At 34.6% G+C, this 19747-nt stretch overlaps 2 protein-coding genes and 1 long non-coding RNA gene across 3 annotated transcripts; all 3 read right to left on the reverse strand.

Moving 5' to 3' along the window:
- Positions 1-187: 187 nt before the first annotated feature.
- LOC110797446 (uncharacterized) lies at positions 188-4293 on the reverse strand. Its single transcript, XM_022002562.2, has 5 exons — positions 4122-4293; positions 3151-3295; positions 2061-2256; positions 1465-1484; positions 188-582 (listed from the first exon to the last, which is right to left on the reverse strand). Exons 2-5 carry the CDS (start codon positions 3261-3263, stop codon positions 552-554), a joined length of 360 nt encoding a protein of 119 aa, XP_021858254.1. The 5' UTR covers positions 3264-3295; positions 4122-4293; the 3' UTR covers positions 188-551.
- Positions 4294-4814: 521 nt separating this feature from the next.
- LOC110796572 (uncharacterized) lies at positions 4815-10903 on the reverse strand. The gene is made up of 6 exons (XR_002535626.2): positions 10519-10903; positions 10130-10309; positions 7904-8173; positions 7510-7690; positions 6965-7076; positions 4815-5264 (listed from the first exon to the last, which is right to left on the reverse strand). It is a non-coding gene; the product is annotated as an uncharacterized lncRNA (long non-coding RNA).
- Positions 10904-15866: 4963 nt separating this feature from the next.
- On the reverse strand, positions 15867-18437 carry LOC110797460 (desiccation-related protein PCC13-62). The gene is made up of 3 exons (XM_022002573.2): positions 18047-18437; positions 17339-17564; positions 15867-16474 (listed from the first exon to the last, which is right to left on the reverse strand). Exons 1-3 carry the CDS (start codon positions 18355-18357, stop codon positions 16088-16090), a joined length of 924 nt encoding a protein of 307 aa, XP_021858265.2. The 5' UTR covers positions 18358-18437; the 3' UTR covers positions 15867-16087.
- Positions 18438-19747: the final 1310 nt, after the last annotated feature.

Below are 19747 nucleotides of genomic sequence, written 5' to 3' on the forward strand. Positions count from 1 at the left end.
GCTTAATTTTAAGTTTAGGTATCAAAGTTTTTCTTTGATATCTTTCTCGAACAATAAAAACGCCAATTAAAATACCGGGAATCATTTGGGAGATGCAGGTTGCATTTTTACATTCGAAATGCAGAAGATATGACCACTGTGTGGCCATGCCGGATTCCAGATGAAAGTTTTGGATATTCAGAGGAAATGGAAAGAAACTGGCACTTATATTTCCTCTCAAAATATTATATACATGCATAACTAATAGTATGAAGAATGGAATATAATGTAACATTTGTCTGTTCAAGTGAAACATATAGCTTTTCTGTTCAAGTTATCTGTCTACACTAGCTGGAAGAAATTACAACTGACAAACACCATCAGCTGGAAGTTCCTCAAAAAAAAATACTATAGCAAAATCAAAATTGACCTAGGGTTTCAATAGAAACTGGAAAATCTGCTGAATGCAAGTGTGAGCCCCATTATAATTTCTGAATATGGAAACTGCAATGCAGACTCGGACTGCTAATGGAGCAGTACAGTAGCACTTACGTTCTTGCAGATATAACCCATCAAAAAATGTGCACAGAGTCATAGGCAAATCTATTTAATACTGTCAAGGAAACAAACAAGAGGAACAAAAGCAATAGTGCAATAACTATAAGCTAACATATTTCCAAAAGTTAGTAACTTTGAATGCATAAGCAAGTACAGCAATCGAAGAAATTTAAGAGTTTGCGGACTGTGCATTAAGACTAGCATTTGTGATCTAAAAGAAATACTAACTACGGAATAGCATCTTGCTAAATATTGACCACCAAAATATAACATACTTGCATGAAATTTGACATACTAAATTCATTAAGGCAAGACAATCAAGACATGATTACACAGGCTGACAGCTCCCACAGGTAGGAGAGAAATGATTAACACACTTTGTCTGGTTATCATTTATGGAAGGTAAGGGAGGGTAACAATGGAGGGATTTGATTTATTAACAGAGGAAGGAAAATGTATCTCTCCAACTCCCTTCCCTTTCCTTCTCTTACCGTATATCTAATCCAAATACGAGAAAATGTGTCCCTCACTTTCCCATCCAAACATAGTGTGAGAGATCTTACTCAGTATTAACTGAATCTATTCAGATTTATTACAAGAGATACTACGTATCACCTTGTCTACAATGCACTGATATTTATGTTGTCAAAATAAGTTTTCTTAAACTATACCTGTTGAACTAAGTGGCATATAGATTGTTAGCAGTTGTTGGAATGTCTGTATTAAAAGTAGTGGGATAGACATGGATCATGGATGTATTAAGATAGAATGTCGCAAGACTCGCAATAAGATGGAGAGCAAAGGACACAGGAAACAAACTCTTAATTCTGCAATCCAACAGATTTATGCATGCAAAAGATAAGTAGAAAACAAAAACAGATCTCTTAACCAAGTGGAAGATGTAAATCAAAGTTGTGGGAAGGATACGTCCAAAACAGCACGAACGACTGCATAAGACCAAAAGAAGCTCGTTAATATAAAGAATTCCAAAAGAAAATGTTAGTAGCATTATAATTTGAGCATATATATAAACAAGGTTTACAGAAAACAGTTGGTAGGAGCTGATGGAAAGCTAAAATGCTAGATACAAAAGGTCCATTTGTCTTAAATGATTGAAATAATAAGAAACAGCAAAATTTGACAGCTTAAAGGAAACATTGCACTGAAATAGTGACCACGGTATCTTGATGTCTGATTGGCAAGAGGAAAGTAAACAAACAGAAACAAACCCTTTTTGTTACATACATGATATTTTCTTTGTGCAGACCCTAATTCATTTCCTTCCTTTGATTTATATGATCAACCCTCACCCAAATTGCATTTCATTTACAGTATCGGCGGTGTTATTAATTTAATGGAGTATGATTCTAAAGTTAATATAACTCCCTGTACAATTTTTGCGTTCTTTGTCTATCCCAAGTGCCTAAATGTACAGGTGAAATTTTCTTAAATTAATCCTATGAGAACTTTTTGAAAATTTATTAAGATCAAAGAAACAAGAAGTAAACAATTGAGAACCATACCATAAGGCCGCCCAAGAAGCCATCAAATAAAACGCTATTCCAGCCATCAAAGTATGAATGAATTGAGAATTTTGCCTTGGCTGTAAGTCCCACCGTAGTGACAGCGAACACCAAAAAGTAGAAGATAAACCCAGTAAGTCCTGTAAATCCAAGAATCCCTGCAATGATGCCTCCAACTATTAACATAAATGTCCGGCTGCAATTGGAAAAACAAATTGGTCAAAGCTTCATCAGATCATTGTTTTTACTTAGACAACAGCAAGTAAAATTTCACAAACTAACATCGAAACATATGATAAACCAGTAAAAATTTATGTTAAATTTCTACATCTCCCCAAAAGTACCCAGTAGTGCACATTTTTAAGCTCTCATAGCCAAGTTGAAAAGGAAAAAAGGAAATTCTTTTGAGCTTATGAGGTGATTGCTTCAACTAGTCTGTCTCAAATAGGGTACACACTTGCATCTCTTCCTTTTAATTTTGTTTTTAACTTTTTATTTGGGCGATGATCCAAAATACAAAATATTCCGTAGAAGACAGACAGATTTGGAGATTTGCATAAAGGATAGGTTATGAAATGATTGTGCAGCTTGTCCACATCATCAGTTTAACAGTTGAAGCAAGAACACTTGTCAAACCAAACTAGGAGAAAACGGTGAAGGGGGGTAAAGGCACAGTTTAGGACTTAGGAGGTAGGAGTTAGGACGCGAGAGGATTAATCAATACAAAAAATGCAGAGTAGAAAACCAGAAGACAGAGATCATCCAATTTACCCTCCATAATCACATAAGCCTGTATTCTGGTAGCATTTTGGTAGAGCATAGAGTATGATGGCTTGACCAACACGAACAATATAAATCCAAAGGGCACTTTCCAAATTTTTTACTAGTATCAATTATTCAACAGAAACAGAAAATCTTCCTAATATGCCAAAAATCACAATTTATTCCCCTTACAAATAAGTCCTGCACCACACAAGCTTCACATCCTCTATATACCTCAAAATTCCTTTTCCATCAAAGTGATATCAGTTGTGAAATTTCTAAGAGGCTGCAACTGAAACAAAACCTGCCAGCTTATGTAAAGATGTACCTGTAATATATGACTTTCGAGTTATTCAGCGCGTTTTTGGCATTGATGTATTGCGCATCAAAGTCCCCTTTAAGTTTCTGGGAAAATACACCAGAATTACCGTCTGCTGCCATGTCTTCTCTTATGCCAAAATGAATACCGTTGCCTGAAAAAAATTTAACGTAAAACTCTAAAGTTTATGATGACAGATCTTAGGTAATCAAGAAATAGTAATAGTGTAATACAAAAAAGTGAAGGACAAACATTCTATTTTCGTTTCTTCAAATTTGCTGGGATTTCAATGGAAAGGAAGCAAAAAATAATAATTCCATATGTTTTCTTCGAAACTATGTCAATCAGTATTATTATCCAATTAAGAAGATACCTAAAGTTAAGAAATTAGACTTAAACATGTGCAGCTCCAAATGATAACAGTGCTAAAAAGATCTTCCATCTAACTTAGACAAAGGGATTTCTAGCATCTTGCAGTTGTAGTCTTTCAATTTCAATTTCAATTTCAATTTCAATTGATTATGTTTGCAATAGAACTGACTGAATTGCAATAGAACTGACTGAATCACAAAAGCCCCATAAATTCCCAACCCACATTCAGGCCTGTCCTTGAGCCAGGACAGGAGGGGCGCCCGCCCTGGGCCCCAAGGGTAGATGAACGTTGATTGTCAGAAAAATCGAGTTGTATCAAAGAGGATTTTACGAATCTCAGGTAGAATTATGAACTGCGTATTGACAATTAGACATACAACACCACCAAAACAAACTCAATTGAATATCTTTAACAATTTCAAAACTATCGTATCAGAAAAATCGAATCATATCAAAAGGGATAATACCAATTTCACAACACCAAAACAAAGCTAACAAGAAACCCAACAGAATATATTTAACAGACAATTCACAATTACAGTATTGATCAATAAGAGTACAAATAAAATCAACAGAAAAATCGATACAGAATGCTGGTAGATAATTACCGAGAATAGCAGTAGCAGAGAAGGAAAGGGGGTTGGCAGAGGCGCCGCCGACTAAAGATACAACTGCAAGATGCTGCTTTTGCGATTGCGGGAAGTGGAGGAAGGAGGTGCAAAGGAGACGCGACTTTGCGATTTGCCAAATTTTGAGTTTTAACTTTTAAGAGAGAGAGTATTAATTAATCTGTATTTATTGACACGGTTTATTTAGATACCCCGAGGTTTTAAAAGATGTACCAGATATCCTTGTATTTTAAAATACTAGTTGTTGGACCGCGCGCTAACGCGCGCGGTCCTCCAAGATATTAAAATCAATTATCAGAACGAAATTAGCAAATAAGCAAAGCGATTAGGGAAAAGAACCCATGTTAAAGGACCTTAGCGGGAAAAAAAAACAATTAGACAAAAATATTCATGATTCATTAATATGTATGTGAATATATTATGTTTGAATCCATCTATTTAAATAACAATTTCTCTGCAGTATTTCATCCATATATTTTGTTGAATTCTCTTCTATTTTTACCTCGTCTAACCATTTACGTAAATAACAATTACACGTCCAATGTTGATCAATTCTGTTTTAAATTTCTGAAGTTAGGGCCAACTTGTTTGATGGAATCATATATTTATGAAACCGATATAATTGGTCGAATAATAGACAAGAACAAATAAATCATGAAAAGCTATAATTTCTTCTCTTTTAGTCTAACATTCCTTGTTCTTCCTTGACACGATCTGTAGTAAATTATGCTACGTGTCTGCAATAAAATAAAACTCAATAAACAAATTGAATGAGTACATCAATTACATGATTATATTTTTCCATAATTGTTCTAAATACCACTTTTTCGCACGTCATTTTGAAGGTTCTTCTCAGTTAAGAGCTTGGACCCTAGGAGTTTGAAGACTTATGTTCAGACCCTCCCGGTAGATTTGATGCTTATTAAATATGTAGTAATCTTTTAACCTCTGTTTTTGGGGGCAGGAATGAAATCACATACATATCGCATAGAGTAGAGGGAGTGAACCCAAAAACTCCGCTTTTCGTAGCACACCAATCTTCCATCATTCACCCTATCTTTCTAGCTTGTAGCTTTAGTTCTAACCCATGGGAAGAGCCGTATCAGTTGCAGCCATGTAAACCTGTCATTTTCATCCAAATTACAACAACATGAATGTTTTTTGTATAGGGATCTCAAAAGAAATAACCTCCTAACTATATCTTTCAGCTTAAAAAAAATGAAATAAAATAAAATAGTAGGGCATGATAATTGACATTTCTTGGCAAAAATTAGGATAAGGCATAGATAGTTTATGATGCGTATTATTGACAATTTTCAGACCCAATATACAATTTAAAGAGTTCAAGATGAGCTTTGACATATAATCAGTAATAAATACGGAGTACATTATACCTCATAATATTATAATATTGCCCTCCTATCAGTTCACCATACAGAAATTAAGCATAAATTTCTTTGTAGTTACTTAACCCTTTATCAAAATGTTAAGCCACAAACAATACATGTACACAAAACTTGTCAAATCAAATCATTAATGTTTGCCTCTATATTGGTATAGTCTATAAAATTAAATAAGCTTATCAAATACTGACAACCTCTCCTCCTTACCAATTTTCCCACCAACATAACATTTCCAAAGTTTTTAACTCTCTACCCTCCCTATCTTCCCATCTCCTAACATTATTTTTCAATCCACCTACTTTTTATTCTTGCCGGCATATTTCCCATAAGTTGATGTAATTTGGTTTTCTTTAATAATCTCTCTCTCCCTCCCTTGATCTCTCTTCCTTTTCCTTCTCCTTCCTCCCTCTTCCCAACATGTGAGTTAGAACCTTTTGTCTTGATCATTTATTGAAGCTTTCATAAAGCAACATTTCTTGCCAAGTTAATTAGAACCATTTTAACTCCTAGTCAACTTTACAAAACCCACTTAAAACCAAAGAATAATCAAGCTTACAGGAAAATATAACTTTAGAATGGTTAGAATGGTACTTGCTACCCTCCCCTACCCAACTCTTTCCCTACCTCCTCACATCTTTACAATTTCGCAAACGGTTGTCACCTTTTCTTCTAGGCTTCCCCTTCCTTGGAACAGTACCTAAGCTAGTGATTTTCCTCTGTGATTCTTAATTCCTCTTTTGCTTTCTTCTTTTAACATATTCCAATACAAATGATACAATGAATTTGTAAGCATCTAACTATGTAAACCATTTGTAGGTTTTTAGCCTAATAAAGTACACATAAGGAAATCATTCACGAACATGCCTATCTCAGTTAAGACCTTACAGAAAGCAAAAGTTCACTACAGGGAATTTAAGTAGAAGTTTTTAGCCTAATAAAGTAACATAATTAAAGGGTTTGGATCTAGGCTAAGACAAAGGCATTACTGTTAGGACTTCGTTTGTAATTGTCACACTTACTCCGTGATTTAAATCCCTCTTAAAAGTATCTGCACTAAAGAGAGGCACGAGGCCTATGAATTGCCATGGACCTCCAAGAATTTCTTTCCTCCACTCTAGAGCTTCCAGAAATTACGTGTATAGATTATTATAGTAGTCAACCATTTTTAATGTAATATAGGTCTCCTATTTACAACATGTTACTTTCTCTATGGATAGAAAATAACCTGATATGCAACAGCAAGTAACGCAAGCCTTGTTCAGTAAACTTGTCAATAAAATAATAACTCTTCGTTCTATGTCTGACTTATTGTGACTTGTGAGACAAAATCAATATCTGTGAAGTAATAAAAGACACTCTTTATGATGTTTCACACAAAAAATGCATTAAAGACATGTAAGTAAGACTTCGATAATATACCTGTTCTGGAGCACCTTTGCTGACCTTATGCATTTTACCATCCTTATCATGATGTTCTTTTGTCGGTGGGGTTGAAAGGTAGAAAGTGAATCTCTTGAGAATCAACCCTAGCCTGTACAAATAAATGATATCAGCAAATCAAGAAGAAGCAAGGCAAATTAAAATTACATATTATTAGATCAGTTCATTAACCTCCTTAAAATTACACAAGTAAGACCAACATTACCACCTAAATCAATGACAACTTTCCTGCTCTTTTAACACACTTGAAATGTTAACATATAAAACATTTTTCGTCACCCTATCATTTGTATATTGAACACATCCAGCTAACACCTTAATATTTTCTCCAATTAATATGGCAATCAAAACATTTGTTAATCGTCTCTCAAGTACAAGCAAAAGATCAAAGCCGAGATCTCATTAAACTACGATGATACCAGAAAATTCAGTCACTTTTATTCAATATTACTCTCTACTCAATCTCAAATTCAAGAGCAACTAAATCAACAACTTAATATAACAAAACTGCAAAGAATACTAACCAGCCTTCTCTAAGATTCTTCTTCTTCGAATTTGCGTTGTTCTTCCTCTTCTTCTCCATCTCCAACGCTTGCAGAAACTACCTTTCTCGCTCCTTAACCTTTAGCCGCTCCCTCTCCATTCTCGCAGCCTCCTCTTGCTCTAACTGAAGTAATCTCATCTTCTCTTCAGGATCGTTCAATCCTAGTAGTTTTTTGCAGCCATTATTTGTTAGTTTTGATTACTAATCAATCATACAAGTAGGGAATCAAGATGTCAGGAAATTTAAAGAAAGGGGGCATTTATTTCCCTATATAGGAAAATGAGATCATAACAAAAGCAATTCCAATAAAATGTACATGTAACATAGTTTTATTTATTTAAAGAAAGAAGGGGTAAACGGAAAGCTAAAAGTACCTCCCGAGGTGGCGGTTGTGAGAATCTGAAATTCACTTTTGATTGGATAGCAAGCTTAATATCATCACAGTCAATTGTGCCTTTGCCTGCATGTTCTGAGTAACCTTGTGCATCCGTCAAGACATCGACGACATATCTGTACCATAGCTCCAGAAACTGGTGCACAACGCGGGGCTCATGCTCCTCAACACCCATAGATTTTAATAATGACTTCACAATCTTTGCATCCCTGGGCATGTCTTCCTCTCCTTCAGCCATAATTTTTCAAACCTGCAATAACCACCATGATTCAACCAAGAAAACCGAGTTGAACGAAAATGGGAAAAACATGCAAGATTGAAGCATCAGGATAAAAACTCAACACTGTGATACACTTCCACCAAAATAAACAGATATGAACTTAGAAATGGAGGAAAGCAGCAGAGCTGCAGTTAAAGTACATGAGGATATTCTGGGCGGATTAAGGATTAACTATAGTAGGCTTCAGGTTTGTAACTACACAATACAACATTTCTCTGAATAACCATCATGATTAACTAAAGTTGTTTTCTCTAATAATTACAAAGCTGATGCTAGTCCCAGCTATTCACCAGACTGCACCCTCTACATAAGAGTGTCCAACCAAGTAAACAGTAGCAAGACTCCATCTTCCCCCCATATCAGATATAACTGATATATGAATCCATAGCTTTTCCTTTGGTTTGCTTTTGAGCACTCGGAAGCTTTGGTTAAGGCTCAACTGAAAGTCAGTGACAGAAAAACTATAGAACTTGTGTACACATGTTTAATGGACTCATTACAGAATCTGTCATGCCCTGTACAATATGACTCATTGCAGAGTCTGTCATGCCCTGTACAATATGACTTATATAGTGAAGTTTAAAAGAGAAAAAAATGATGGGCTGATCACCTTTTTATGAGATAATCTAAAGAACATCCAATGACATGATATCTAATCTCATTTGTACATTTTTTCATTCCAGTTTAACGGCTTCACTGATTTGGATTCATACGACTCAATAGCCTTAAAACTCAAAGGAGATGGTCGGTGCTACATATCCACGGTGAGGTTTCTTGTGCTCACAGCTCACACTACAAATACAAGTCGATTGAATTTCCTAAATTTCGTTGCCAGGTCTATACAGAAATTTGGGTAAATTCACCTGGACAACAGGAAGACAATTCTTGGCAGGCTTTTGTTTATGTACTTGTAGGCAATTAGTATATTGCTAAGGCAAGTTTCGAAAACTCTGAAACTTAAACATGCATTTGAAAATTTTGATTCAAATTAGTAGTAAGAAAGGTGCTTCCATCAACTCTGGTGATTCTGTAGACTTTTTTTTATTGGCAGTTGGCAACTTGGCATGCTTAATTGCTTAAAGATGTCTTCAATTATACTGGTAGATTCAATTTACGTAGCTTATGGAAGAATCTATACTGAGTTGAGGTGATGGTGGTGGTAGTATGTGTTTGAAAAATAGGCATTTAGGCTTTTAGGGTAGCTAAGCTTAACAGAGAGAGCTTCAAAAACAATTTGATCCATATAAATTTTGCTTCTAAATGATATAGAATAAGGCTAAATAGCTAACATGTACTATGTTAAACTGCTAACCCTAACTAAAAATCAATCTAATTAAAATGTACAAATTAAAGATTATTCAACATTTCAACCTAAATTGCAGATTTTGGGATCAAAAATTACTAAATTAGCAAGAATCCCATTTCAAAGGCATTGGCCCAAGTCCAAAAAAATAGAAATTTAGTGAAATGTTCCCAATTGTAACCCGATGGAATCAGCTATTTAAACCCATGAAATGGCCAAATTTTAACCCACTATAAAAACAAGAGCACAAAAGTTCACATTTTTTGCTTTTTCATTTATTTGAAGGTTGCCTTTGCCTACATTCAAAGTTGGGAATGAGATAACCCGCAATTCGGGAAGCTCATTCCAATGCTCCTATTTCGGTAAGCTCGTAGTTCCAGAAATTAATGATGACAAACTTAACCCACTTCAACAAACAACTAAAGGTTTCACGGCAGTTCTTCGATCAGAAATGACATTTCATTAACAAATCAAATAGACTTTCCCAAACAAATCAAATCAAATTGCAACAGCAAACTATATCGCAAGTCTACCAAAATACTTAATTAATCTCAACTGAAAGTCTGAAAGCAAAAAATGAAAAAAAAAAAAAACATAATTGGGATTGAACAATTCATGAATACCTGATACCCCTTCCAGCTGCAGTAAGTAGCATCACTGAATGGTAATTCGTCCAGTGTAAAACAGAACTCGTTCAGTCAACGTCGTCTTCCCCTAATCCTTCTTAAAGGCAAGACAAACTCTAAACACTGATACAAATGGCCATTTGAGTTCCTGTAGAATTACCAAAGCTTCAACTCCAACTGAAATCAAAATCCCATTAAAAATAGATAGAAATCATCAGCAAAAATTTAATGAAACAACAAAAAAAAACGCAAGTCTAGTAAAATCATAAACGAAGAACGATAATCATATTAACAATTGGAAAAAAAATTGAACAAATCAACAAATCCGCGAAAAATTAAACCAAATACATCCAGATGATTATTATAAAAGAACAAGAACAAATTACCCAAAAAATCAAAGCTTCAACTCCAACTGAAATTGAGTTGCGTCTTGGTGTTCCAACAGGAAAAAAAATCCGCCGTCGAAGAAACGATTCAGCTCGAACGCAGCACCGCCACCACCTGGTTGAGTCTGTGACGAACGGCACATGAATGGTGGTGGGAAGATCGGAATTTGGTGGCTCGTTGTGGAGTTTGATTTGAGGAGAGGGGGCGGAGGTGAGAGGAGAGAGGAGCTTAGGTTAGAAATTGAAAACGATCCAGGAGGTGGATCAGAAGAAAGAAAGGAAAGGAGAAAAGGGATAGCAAAATATTTTGGAAATATGCAAGGACCAAGAATCGAACCTTGGTTGATTGAGCAAGGCTGATAGAGCTTTTAAAGGGAAGGAAAATAAAAACTTTCCTTATAAATAGTGAATTTCACCTAAATGTGACTCAATACACTATTGTTAAGCATAGTGTTTTGAGTTCATGCATTTTAAAGGTTTGGGATATATTCACCGGATATTCATGATATTTAAAAATATTTTCCTATTTGACATGCCGAGTCCGTTACATTAACATATATTACTCCCGAGGAAGTATTTACACATATCTCTATTATATAAGCCAGCTCCTGAGGACATTTTAGTAACATTACTTTTCGTGTCCACTTACAAAAATACAATAATACCCTCCCCCTATAATAGTTGATCACAATTACAAAGCTGACTTATTCATTTAGGCAATATCGTGACCCAAAACCTTAACCTCAGCAAACCCTATCCCTCTGTCTCTTCAGTAAACCCTCTCACAGAAAACCCTCAATCTCTCTCTCTCTCTCCTCCACACCCACCAACAAGGTTGATCCAAAACCCTAATTTACATTTCTTAATTTGTTCGAATTCGATTCTTCAAATTTCGTTGATTTTTTCCAGTTAATTTATTTAGACATCGTCTTGATCGAAAAAGTTGGGGATTTGATTGTCAATGGCAGGATTGGAGATCCCGACGGCGTCGACGTCGACGTCAAGAACAACACATTATTGATTTATTGATTGCGGTTTTGGGTTGGCTCATTCCATTGATGGAAAGAGAAGAAGAAGTGTAGCTGAAACTAGCTCTTACAGCGTGGTGGGTAATTGTTGTCATTAATTTCAAAATTTATGTTCTCAAATAATCAAATTGACTTTTCATTTTCAATTGAGAAATTGAGAATGGTGTAAGATGTTTTGGAGTTTGGAAAGGTAGACCACTTTTGCAATTAGCTATATTTGCCTGATTAGGAGAATGTAATTCAACATAGATTAGGAGTATATATTTGCCTTTTGGTTGTTAGTTGTGTTTCACAAGGATTAATGGGCGAAAAGAAAGGTAACAATGGTTTTTTCATTTTAAGAGATTGCGAATTTGCGATAGCAGTATAACGCATAATTATAGTTATCCTATTAACATTATAAATTAGGTGATTTTTAGGAGGTTCTTATCTAAGGATATGTGACAAAGAAAAGGGTCTGGACGCAGTGTCTTTAAAATGTTATTTCTTTAAGCTCACATATTTTCCCTTTTAAAATTCTTTTAAGTTAAAACACAAGAATTATGAAACTTTTGTGCTATTTATTAATATTGATGATTTAATCTTGATTTTAAAGTATGTTTGCTTAAGGGGATCAAATTTTCTTTTTTATATTCGCACGCATCGCGTGCATGTAAGACTAGTCTGATATGTGTAACCCAACACATATCAGACCCAAAAGAAAAGATAAATTAAAAAGTAAAGTGATTTGGGGGGGGAGATGAAAATGAGTAGTGTAACACATATGGTATCTCTGCCAAATTGGACCATGTCACGTGGAAAGAAGGGAGCTTCACCCCAAAACAAATTATGCTTTCCCCCAATTCGTCTTCTTCTTCCCCAATTCACCTCTTCTTCTTCAATTCAAACATACTGATGAACAAAAACAAACGAATTAAGTTCAACCACGAACACAATCAAATTATCTTCCGATTTGTAGACAGATTAATGTTTTTGCGATGAGTTCGAGGAAATAGATGTTGAAACTGGACGATTACTAAACGAGCAAGAGGCTAGGGGGAGTTCGAATGGAGGTGGGAACCTCTATCTTTTGATGATGAAGAAGATCTGAACAAGGTAATATGATGGCATTTAATACTGACCCCTTTTTTAACAAGCCATTAGACAAGTACCATTCTTATTTACGAAGTACCATTTCTAATTAAGAAAGAACCATTTCGAGTAAAGAAAATACCATTTCTTATTAAGAAACTACCATTCAAATTACGGTATTTTTGGGAAGAAACCAACACATCTAACATTAAACAATTATATGCCGAGACATTAAACACGAAAATATATAACTAATTTGCCATAGATTTCACCAAATTAACTAATTTTATATACAATTTTGATTTCTTGAACTTCCGATCCAAGGAATTAGGCTTACAAAACATAAATCACTTCCAAACTAGAATAAAAACAATACATATTTCGAATTAACAAAAATACATGACTCGTATGGAAGATCCAAGTAACTCTCGAAGCCGAAATCGAACCAAACTTGACCAAGTTGAACGAACAATTTACACCAGGAAGAAGGAGGATGAGAGAGAGGATGGCGGAGAACACAAGGCGAGAAAGTGAGAGTTTAAGCCACACTGGAATAAGTCTTTGCCATTCCAAAATCCTACAGGGACTCCACTTACTACCTCAGCAATTTTTAAAATCCTGTGAAATGACGATATTACCCCCGGATATGTATTTGGGGTGCATGTCAGACATGCGCCTCGCCAACCTCTATTACTCCCTCCGTTTTTTTTTTGTTTTTTTTTTTACGTTTTTTTTTTGGGTATTTCAAAATGTTTTTTACATTTTCTTTTATATTATCACATAAATGTCATAACATTATATCAAAATATGCGTCTAATAATTATTTTAACCAATTAAATTCATTGAGTAATTTAATCTCTCACACTTTTCCATTGGGACATTAAATATTTCTCATATTCCCAATATCAGAATGTTGATAAAAGTGAAAACATTATAAATAAACGTAATTTGTCTTGTTTAAATAAAAAAACAAAGGAATCTCAATACACATTAATTAATCGTTAAAACGCGTGAAAAATATCAAACGTAAAGAACAAAAAGAGACGGAAGGAGTATGTTTTTTCACCAGACATTTCTAAGGATTTAAAAATTGCAACGAAATATATATATATATTCACCAGATATCCATGATATTTAAAGAAATTTTCCTATTTGACATGCCGATTCCGTTACATTGCATATATTACTCCCTCCGATTTTTTTTTTTTTTTTTTTTTTTTTTACGTTTTTTTTTTTTGGGTATTTCAAAATATTTTTTACATTTTCTTTTATATTATCACATAAATGTCATAACATTCTATCAAAATCTGCGTCTAATAATTATTTTAACCAATTAAATTCATTGAATAATTTAATCTCTCACATTTCCATTGGGACATTAAATATTTCTCATATTCCCAATATCAGAATGTTGATAAAAGTGAAAACATTATAAATAAACGTAATTTGTCTTGTTTAAATAAAAAAATAAAGGAATCTCAATACACATTAATTAATCGTTAAAACGCGTGAAAAATATCAAACGTAAAGAACAAAAAGAGACGGAAGGAGTATGTTTTTTCACCAGACATTTCTAAGGATTTAAAAATTGCAACGAAATATATATATATATATTCACCAGATATCCATGATATTTAAAGAAATTTTCCTATTTGACATGCCGATTCCGTTACATTGCATATATTATGTTTTTTCACCAGATAATTGTAAGGATTTAAAAAATGCAACGGAAACCCCTCATGTATTAAAAAATTCACCAAATATCCTTAGGAGATGGTTGGTTCGCAAGGGAAAATGGAATGACATGAAGAAAGGGAAAGAAGGTGAAGCAAAGCCCTACTTCGTCATATGTTTTTTATTTTATAAAAATCAAAAGGAAATATATTTCAACCCCCACCACCCCTTCCCTCAATCTACAACCCCAACTCCACCACCGGAATTTACCTTTTCTGCCTCCCCACTCCTCTACGAGAATCGTCGTTCCCCTCTGAGGGGTTGCCTCTTTTGTCCTACGCGTCGCTGCCCCCCCCCCCCCTCCTTTATTTTCATGTGCCTTTTAGATCTAATTATTTTGTGGAATTTTTTTTATCATGATTGTGGTTGTTTTTGGGTAAGTATGTGAATTTCAAGTAATTAGAATTGTTATTGGAGTGAGTGGGGTATATTTCCGAACAAATTAAAGTTTGTTTTTGGAGAGTGAGTGTTTACCGACGAGATTAGGGTTTGTTTTGGGTGATTGGGGTGGATTTTGGGGGTTGGATACTTGGTTTTTATGGTGGGTAAAATGATTCGATGGTAGTTGGTTTTTTTGATTGTGGTTAAGGTGTTCACGGAGGTTGTAAGGTGGTTTAGTTCGTTGTTGGGTGGTGGCTTGGTGGCAGTTCAGTGGTTTAAGGAGGTTGTTTGGGTTTTGGTGGGTTTATCGCTGGTGGTGGGGACCTCTGACAGGTGGTGGTTAAGGATGATCAAAGTTGTAGTTAAGTTGGTTGGGTGATGAAGAATTTGGGGGTTATGATGATTCTTTTGGGGAGGGTGTGAATGGGGGTAGTGGAAAGTGGGGGAATCCACTGGGTAAAGAGAATGATTAAATTGGCCTAACAAACAACAACAAATTAAGGGAGTGAAGGTAGTTCATTCTTTTTCCCTTTCTTGAAACCCCCAAAACAAACGCCCCCTTAATGTTTTGTAAAATTCATTTATTGGCTAATGACGTTACCATTATTGTATTTTTTATGATATTAACTTTTTCATACTTAATCGTACCACTTCCTTTTTCGATCTTCTCAATTTTGTCGTCAAATTTAACCCAAAATTTGAGGGAGAAACGAGAATCTTAGGGAAAAATTTATAGGTTGACATCCAAGTGAGGTAGAATTATGAAATCACAAATACACACCAAACAAAAGTTTCAAAAATTCAACAACCCCGTATTACAAACGGGGATATAAAAAATACAATAATCCTCGTCTCCATAAACTGGAATAGCGTCCAAAATGCATCTCCTTCATAAACTCGCTAGAAAACACCATGTTCATGGATACCAATAACAACCAAGAAATCTTGTTTATAATTAGAATTCATAAACAAGAAGCTGCAACAAATCAAATCCGAACAAAAAAATTAAAAACCTAGATTAAGTAAAGAAGACCGAGAGGGAGTTCAGTGAAGAACGAAGGAAGTGGTGCTATTAAGTAAGAAAATGGCGAAACCAAAATAGGAGAACAAAAAAAAAAAGATTGTTACGGAGTATTATATAAGGAAATGCATGAAGTTGACTTTTTTATGTTCTCTTGTGAAAACAAAGGTTAAATTAAAATGCTCCTTATAAATCCATCTATTATTCTAAACAAAAATCCAAACTATTTTCTCCTACTTAAACTATTTTTATAATATGCAACTAAACTAATTAAACTTCTAAAAACCTAGCAAAAAATCTTTAAAAACTATCAAACTAATCTATTAGAAGTAGCCTATTTTGGTTGAAGATAATTTTGGGCTATGAATCCACCAGCACCTTTAGGGAAAAACCCACCAACCTTTTTGGCATCACCACTTCCATACAAAATGTTTAATATTTCCTCAGGAGTTCTAGGGAACCCTAAAGAGTTCGGGTCGCCGGAAAGTACATTGCCCTGAATCTTGCCTTCTGCACCGTCTTTCGAGTCGACAAATATGCCTTCATCCTTTGAACTAATGTCACTCATCGCCCCAAGCTTGTTCCTTAGGTTCGAAATTCGGGTTGTGAACTCTTGTACGGTTATTTTGTAAGGAGTCACTCTTTGGAGTCGTCGTTGATAGAGCATTGTTCGGATCACTGCATCTTGGCCTGATTTCATTGCTAATAATCCTGCTACTAGCTGAATTTAAGGTGACGAAAAGTAATATTAATTCATTAATAAAGGAGTTGTACGACATGTACAATAGAAATTAAAATTAAAACCAGCAAATACCAAGTACAGAGTAAAAGGTAAGCCACTAACTCACTAAGCATGCATCCACGTTAATCATAACTAGACGTGGTTGACAGACGGGTGAGATTAGAGTCGGTGTGGTCATTAGCAGGTCGGGTTAATATGAGTTAAGGGTCTATAGCGAGTTGATACAACAATGACGAATCTTAGTCAGAAAGTTATGGGGGATCACCATGGTTTGAAAATTCAACATCTTAATTACTTAATACAAATGCATTCAATCCATATGCCAACATCATAAGTTAGCTTGTATAATTAATAATTTCACAAAACTTATCAGAGACCTGACCCCAAATGGCCCATGTGAAAGATTCTCCATGGGTAACGGACGGGTCAATAAACTAACAAGCACTAGGCTGGAAAACATAGTCAATACACACCCCATGTAAATACTAATTTGAATACAAATGCATTCAATAATCCATTGTATAAATTTTTACGTTATCTATTTTCTTTTACTTAATTTTTGAGCTAATGTTTTGACATGTATCGACCGTGTCCAAATAAAAGTCATGTTCACATAATGACTATGCCCAATAAAATTCCTTTTACATTAACCCTAATCATTTACTCGATCAATGGACTACTATGTCCAATAACCAGGTCTAATCACAACGCATCAATCATGTTACACATTTGTCCCAAATAAATGTCCTCAAAATCTCAATTTAAATGTGGTCGATTAAAATGACCTCAAATCAAACATAGTCGATTATATAGCGAATTGAAGGAGGGAGTAAGATTACTTACCTTTCTCGATTCTACAGAAAGAAGTTTGGGAAGGGTACCAACGTAACCATTAAGGCCAACATAGGGAATTAAATAAGAGGCAAGAAGGTAATTCACTGAATTTTTGTAAGGATCAAAGGGGGGAATTAGTGGACGTTCAAATGCAGAGTTCATCATATCACTAAATTGTGCTATGCTTAGATTCAATGTTGGTCTAGGGAACCCCTTCACTCGTGCCTGGATTGCCCTGCATAAAAACAAATTATTATACGGAGTATTTGATTAGAAAATTTCATGAGCGGACTTTTGTTGGAATTAGATTTATATGCACGTGATACGTGTTTTATATTTTAAGAAACATGTACAAGTGTACGACAAATTATATTATATCAAAATTTAAAGAATGCATAAAAAGTAATGGTATTTTGGTGAACACCAAATTTCTCAAGAGTTAACTTATATAATAGAGATAATCTTAACTTATGATAACTTAAACTATCGCCGACCATACTGATGGATTGTGTTATTAAATAAGTATAATCTGATCGATAATTGATTTGTAGGGTAAAACATCATCACAATTAAGTAGTGAAAATCAATTTATATTGCAATTATAATCATATCAAAACTTGAAGTTCATTTAACAAAATGGATGAAGTTTAATTACTTCGGGAATATTAATGAAATATTACTGAGTAATTTAGGTAAAAATAAAATGACGAAACTAACCTCAAATGACCAACTTCATGTAGAGCAAATTGGTTGATAATATCCTTAGTGAGAGGGTCAAGTAAAGCTTTTCGAACCCCGATTGGAGGAGGACCTCCCACAGCAAGATCAGGGGCAATTTGGTCTAATCCACTTCCAGTAGAACCCCACAAAAAGAACTCAGCTTCTAAGTATTCCAAATTCAATGGAAACTCCAAAAAATCTATATCCCATTTTGGGATCGAATTACTATCACTCTCCACCGAGCTTAATACATTAATTAAGAGTAAAAATGGTATTACCAAGAACTTTAAGGTGAAGGGAAATGCCATAATTTTTAGGTTAATTGATAATTATTAACCTTAATTAGCTCTAAAATTAATAGTTTTGTAATGTAAATACAAACTTTTTTAGTTGATATTTGAGAAATGAGAATAGTTGGGACTATTTATATATGTTCATGGGAATATATTCATTATTTTAAGAAAACGTACGTGTAAAAATTACAAGAGTTGAGGTTGTTATTTTTGTGCTTAGTCAAGATCCAAGGTTTATGCTACTAAGGTTTTTGATTTAATTTTGTGTGATTATTGTTGGTCATAGTTAGATCGATCTAATGTGTTTAGGCATTCATCTAGGTACTTGCCATTGCTTAGTCTTATATTGTGTCATTGTTGATCATAGTTTCTTATACTAACTACGCAACGTAGTATGAAGTATATGAGAAACACAATTTTTTGTGCAATGCAACACAAGTTGATTAGAGGTGATATTTTGTTAACACAATTTTTTGTGCAATGCAACACAAGTTGATTAGAGGTGATATTTGAGGGGAAGTGTGTAACACAACACAAGTTTGATTAGAGGTGATAAAATATCAGGTCATATTGTATCAATATTTTATGGTGATTTAAATATATATGAATCATCTGCTACAACTATCCGTTGGCTAGGTACTAACTTTAAACAAGATTCTATATTTTGTTTTTTCCGAAATATTCGAAATAATGTCCGCCTCCCAATTAAGAAAATAATAACTTCCTTATGGAGCATCTGGAAAATGAGAAATGCAGTTATTTTTAAACACGCTTTATTCTCTGCTATTGGTATCTATACTAGAGCTTTTAAAATTTTTAATGAATGGAACACTTGCACTTGTTTCGACTCTTTGAAATCACGTTTATTGAAAGACGCTCCTAAAAATTCATATCGTTCTATACAAGTTTCTTGGACACCACCTGCCCCAGGAACCCTCTAACTCAATTTTGATGGCTCTGTTCGCCATAACTCAGATGCAGCAGGTGTCGTAATTAGGGATCATCTGGGAAACAATATTGCTAGTCGCTCTTTCAATCTGGTGGATCGCACTCCGCAATGGCTTATTATTGGCAATGGAAAAGAGTATACGCCATATTTTCATTGAGGGAGATAATTTGCTTATAATTCAGATTTTGCAACGACGAGCTCATTGTCCAGGGAAAATTCAACTGCTTATGGACGACATTCAACAACTGCTCTCTAATTTCGACAACCATAATTCAAGACATGTACACCGAGAAGCTAATCGAGTTGCTGATTACGTAGCATCCCTTCGCCATCACATTACAAGCCACTTAGACGTTGATCCTTTTATAGATAACACACACTAGTAGAAAAACATTCATTTGAGGCGTCACTTTTATATTCATTTGCGGCGTTTTTGGCGTAGCAGCAAATAGAGTG

Source organism: Spinacia oleracea, chromosome 3 (genome assembly GCF_020520425.1).
Source record: "Spinacia oleracea cultivar Varoflay chromosome 3, BTI_SOV_V1, whole genome shotgun sequence".
Taxonomy (NCBI): domain Eukaryota; kingdom Viridiplantae; phylum Streptophyta; class Magnoliopsida; order Caryophyllales; family Amaranthaceae; genus Spinacia; species Spinacia oleracea.

Excerpts from the sequence above, each read along its gene's own strand:
- LOC110797446 (XM_022002562.2), bottom strand. The coding sequence starts at position 3,263 with ATGGCAGCAGACGGTAATTCTGGTGTATTTTCCCAGAAACTTAAAGGG. Across the intron at positions 1,485-2,060 it reads GCTTCTTGGGCGGCCTTATG|TCGTTCGTGCTGTTTTGGAC; the intron begins GTATGGTTCTCA and ends GGTCTTATGCAG. Across the intron at positions 583-1,464 it reads TCGTTCGTGCTGTTTTGGAC|ATTTGCCTATGACTCTGTGC; the intron begins GTATCCTTCCCA and ends AGTATTAAATAG.
- LOC110797460 (XM_022002573.2), bottom strand. The coding sequence starts at position 18,357 with ATGGCATTTCCCTTCACCTTAAAGTTCTTGGTAATACCATTTTTACTC. Across the intron at positions 17,565-18,046 it reads CATGAAGTTGGTCATTTGAG|GGCAATCCAGGCACGAGTGA; the intron begins GTTAGTTTCGTC and ends GTTTTTATGCAG. Across the intron at positions 16,475-17,338 it reads TTTCTGTAGAATCGAGAAAG|CTAGTAGCAGGATTATTAGC; the intron begins GTAAGTAATCTT and ends CCTTAAATTCAG.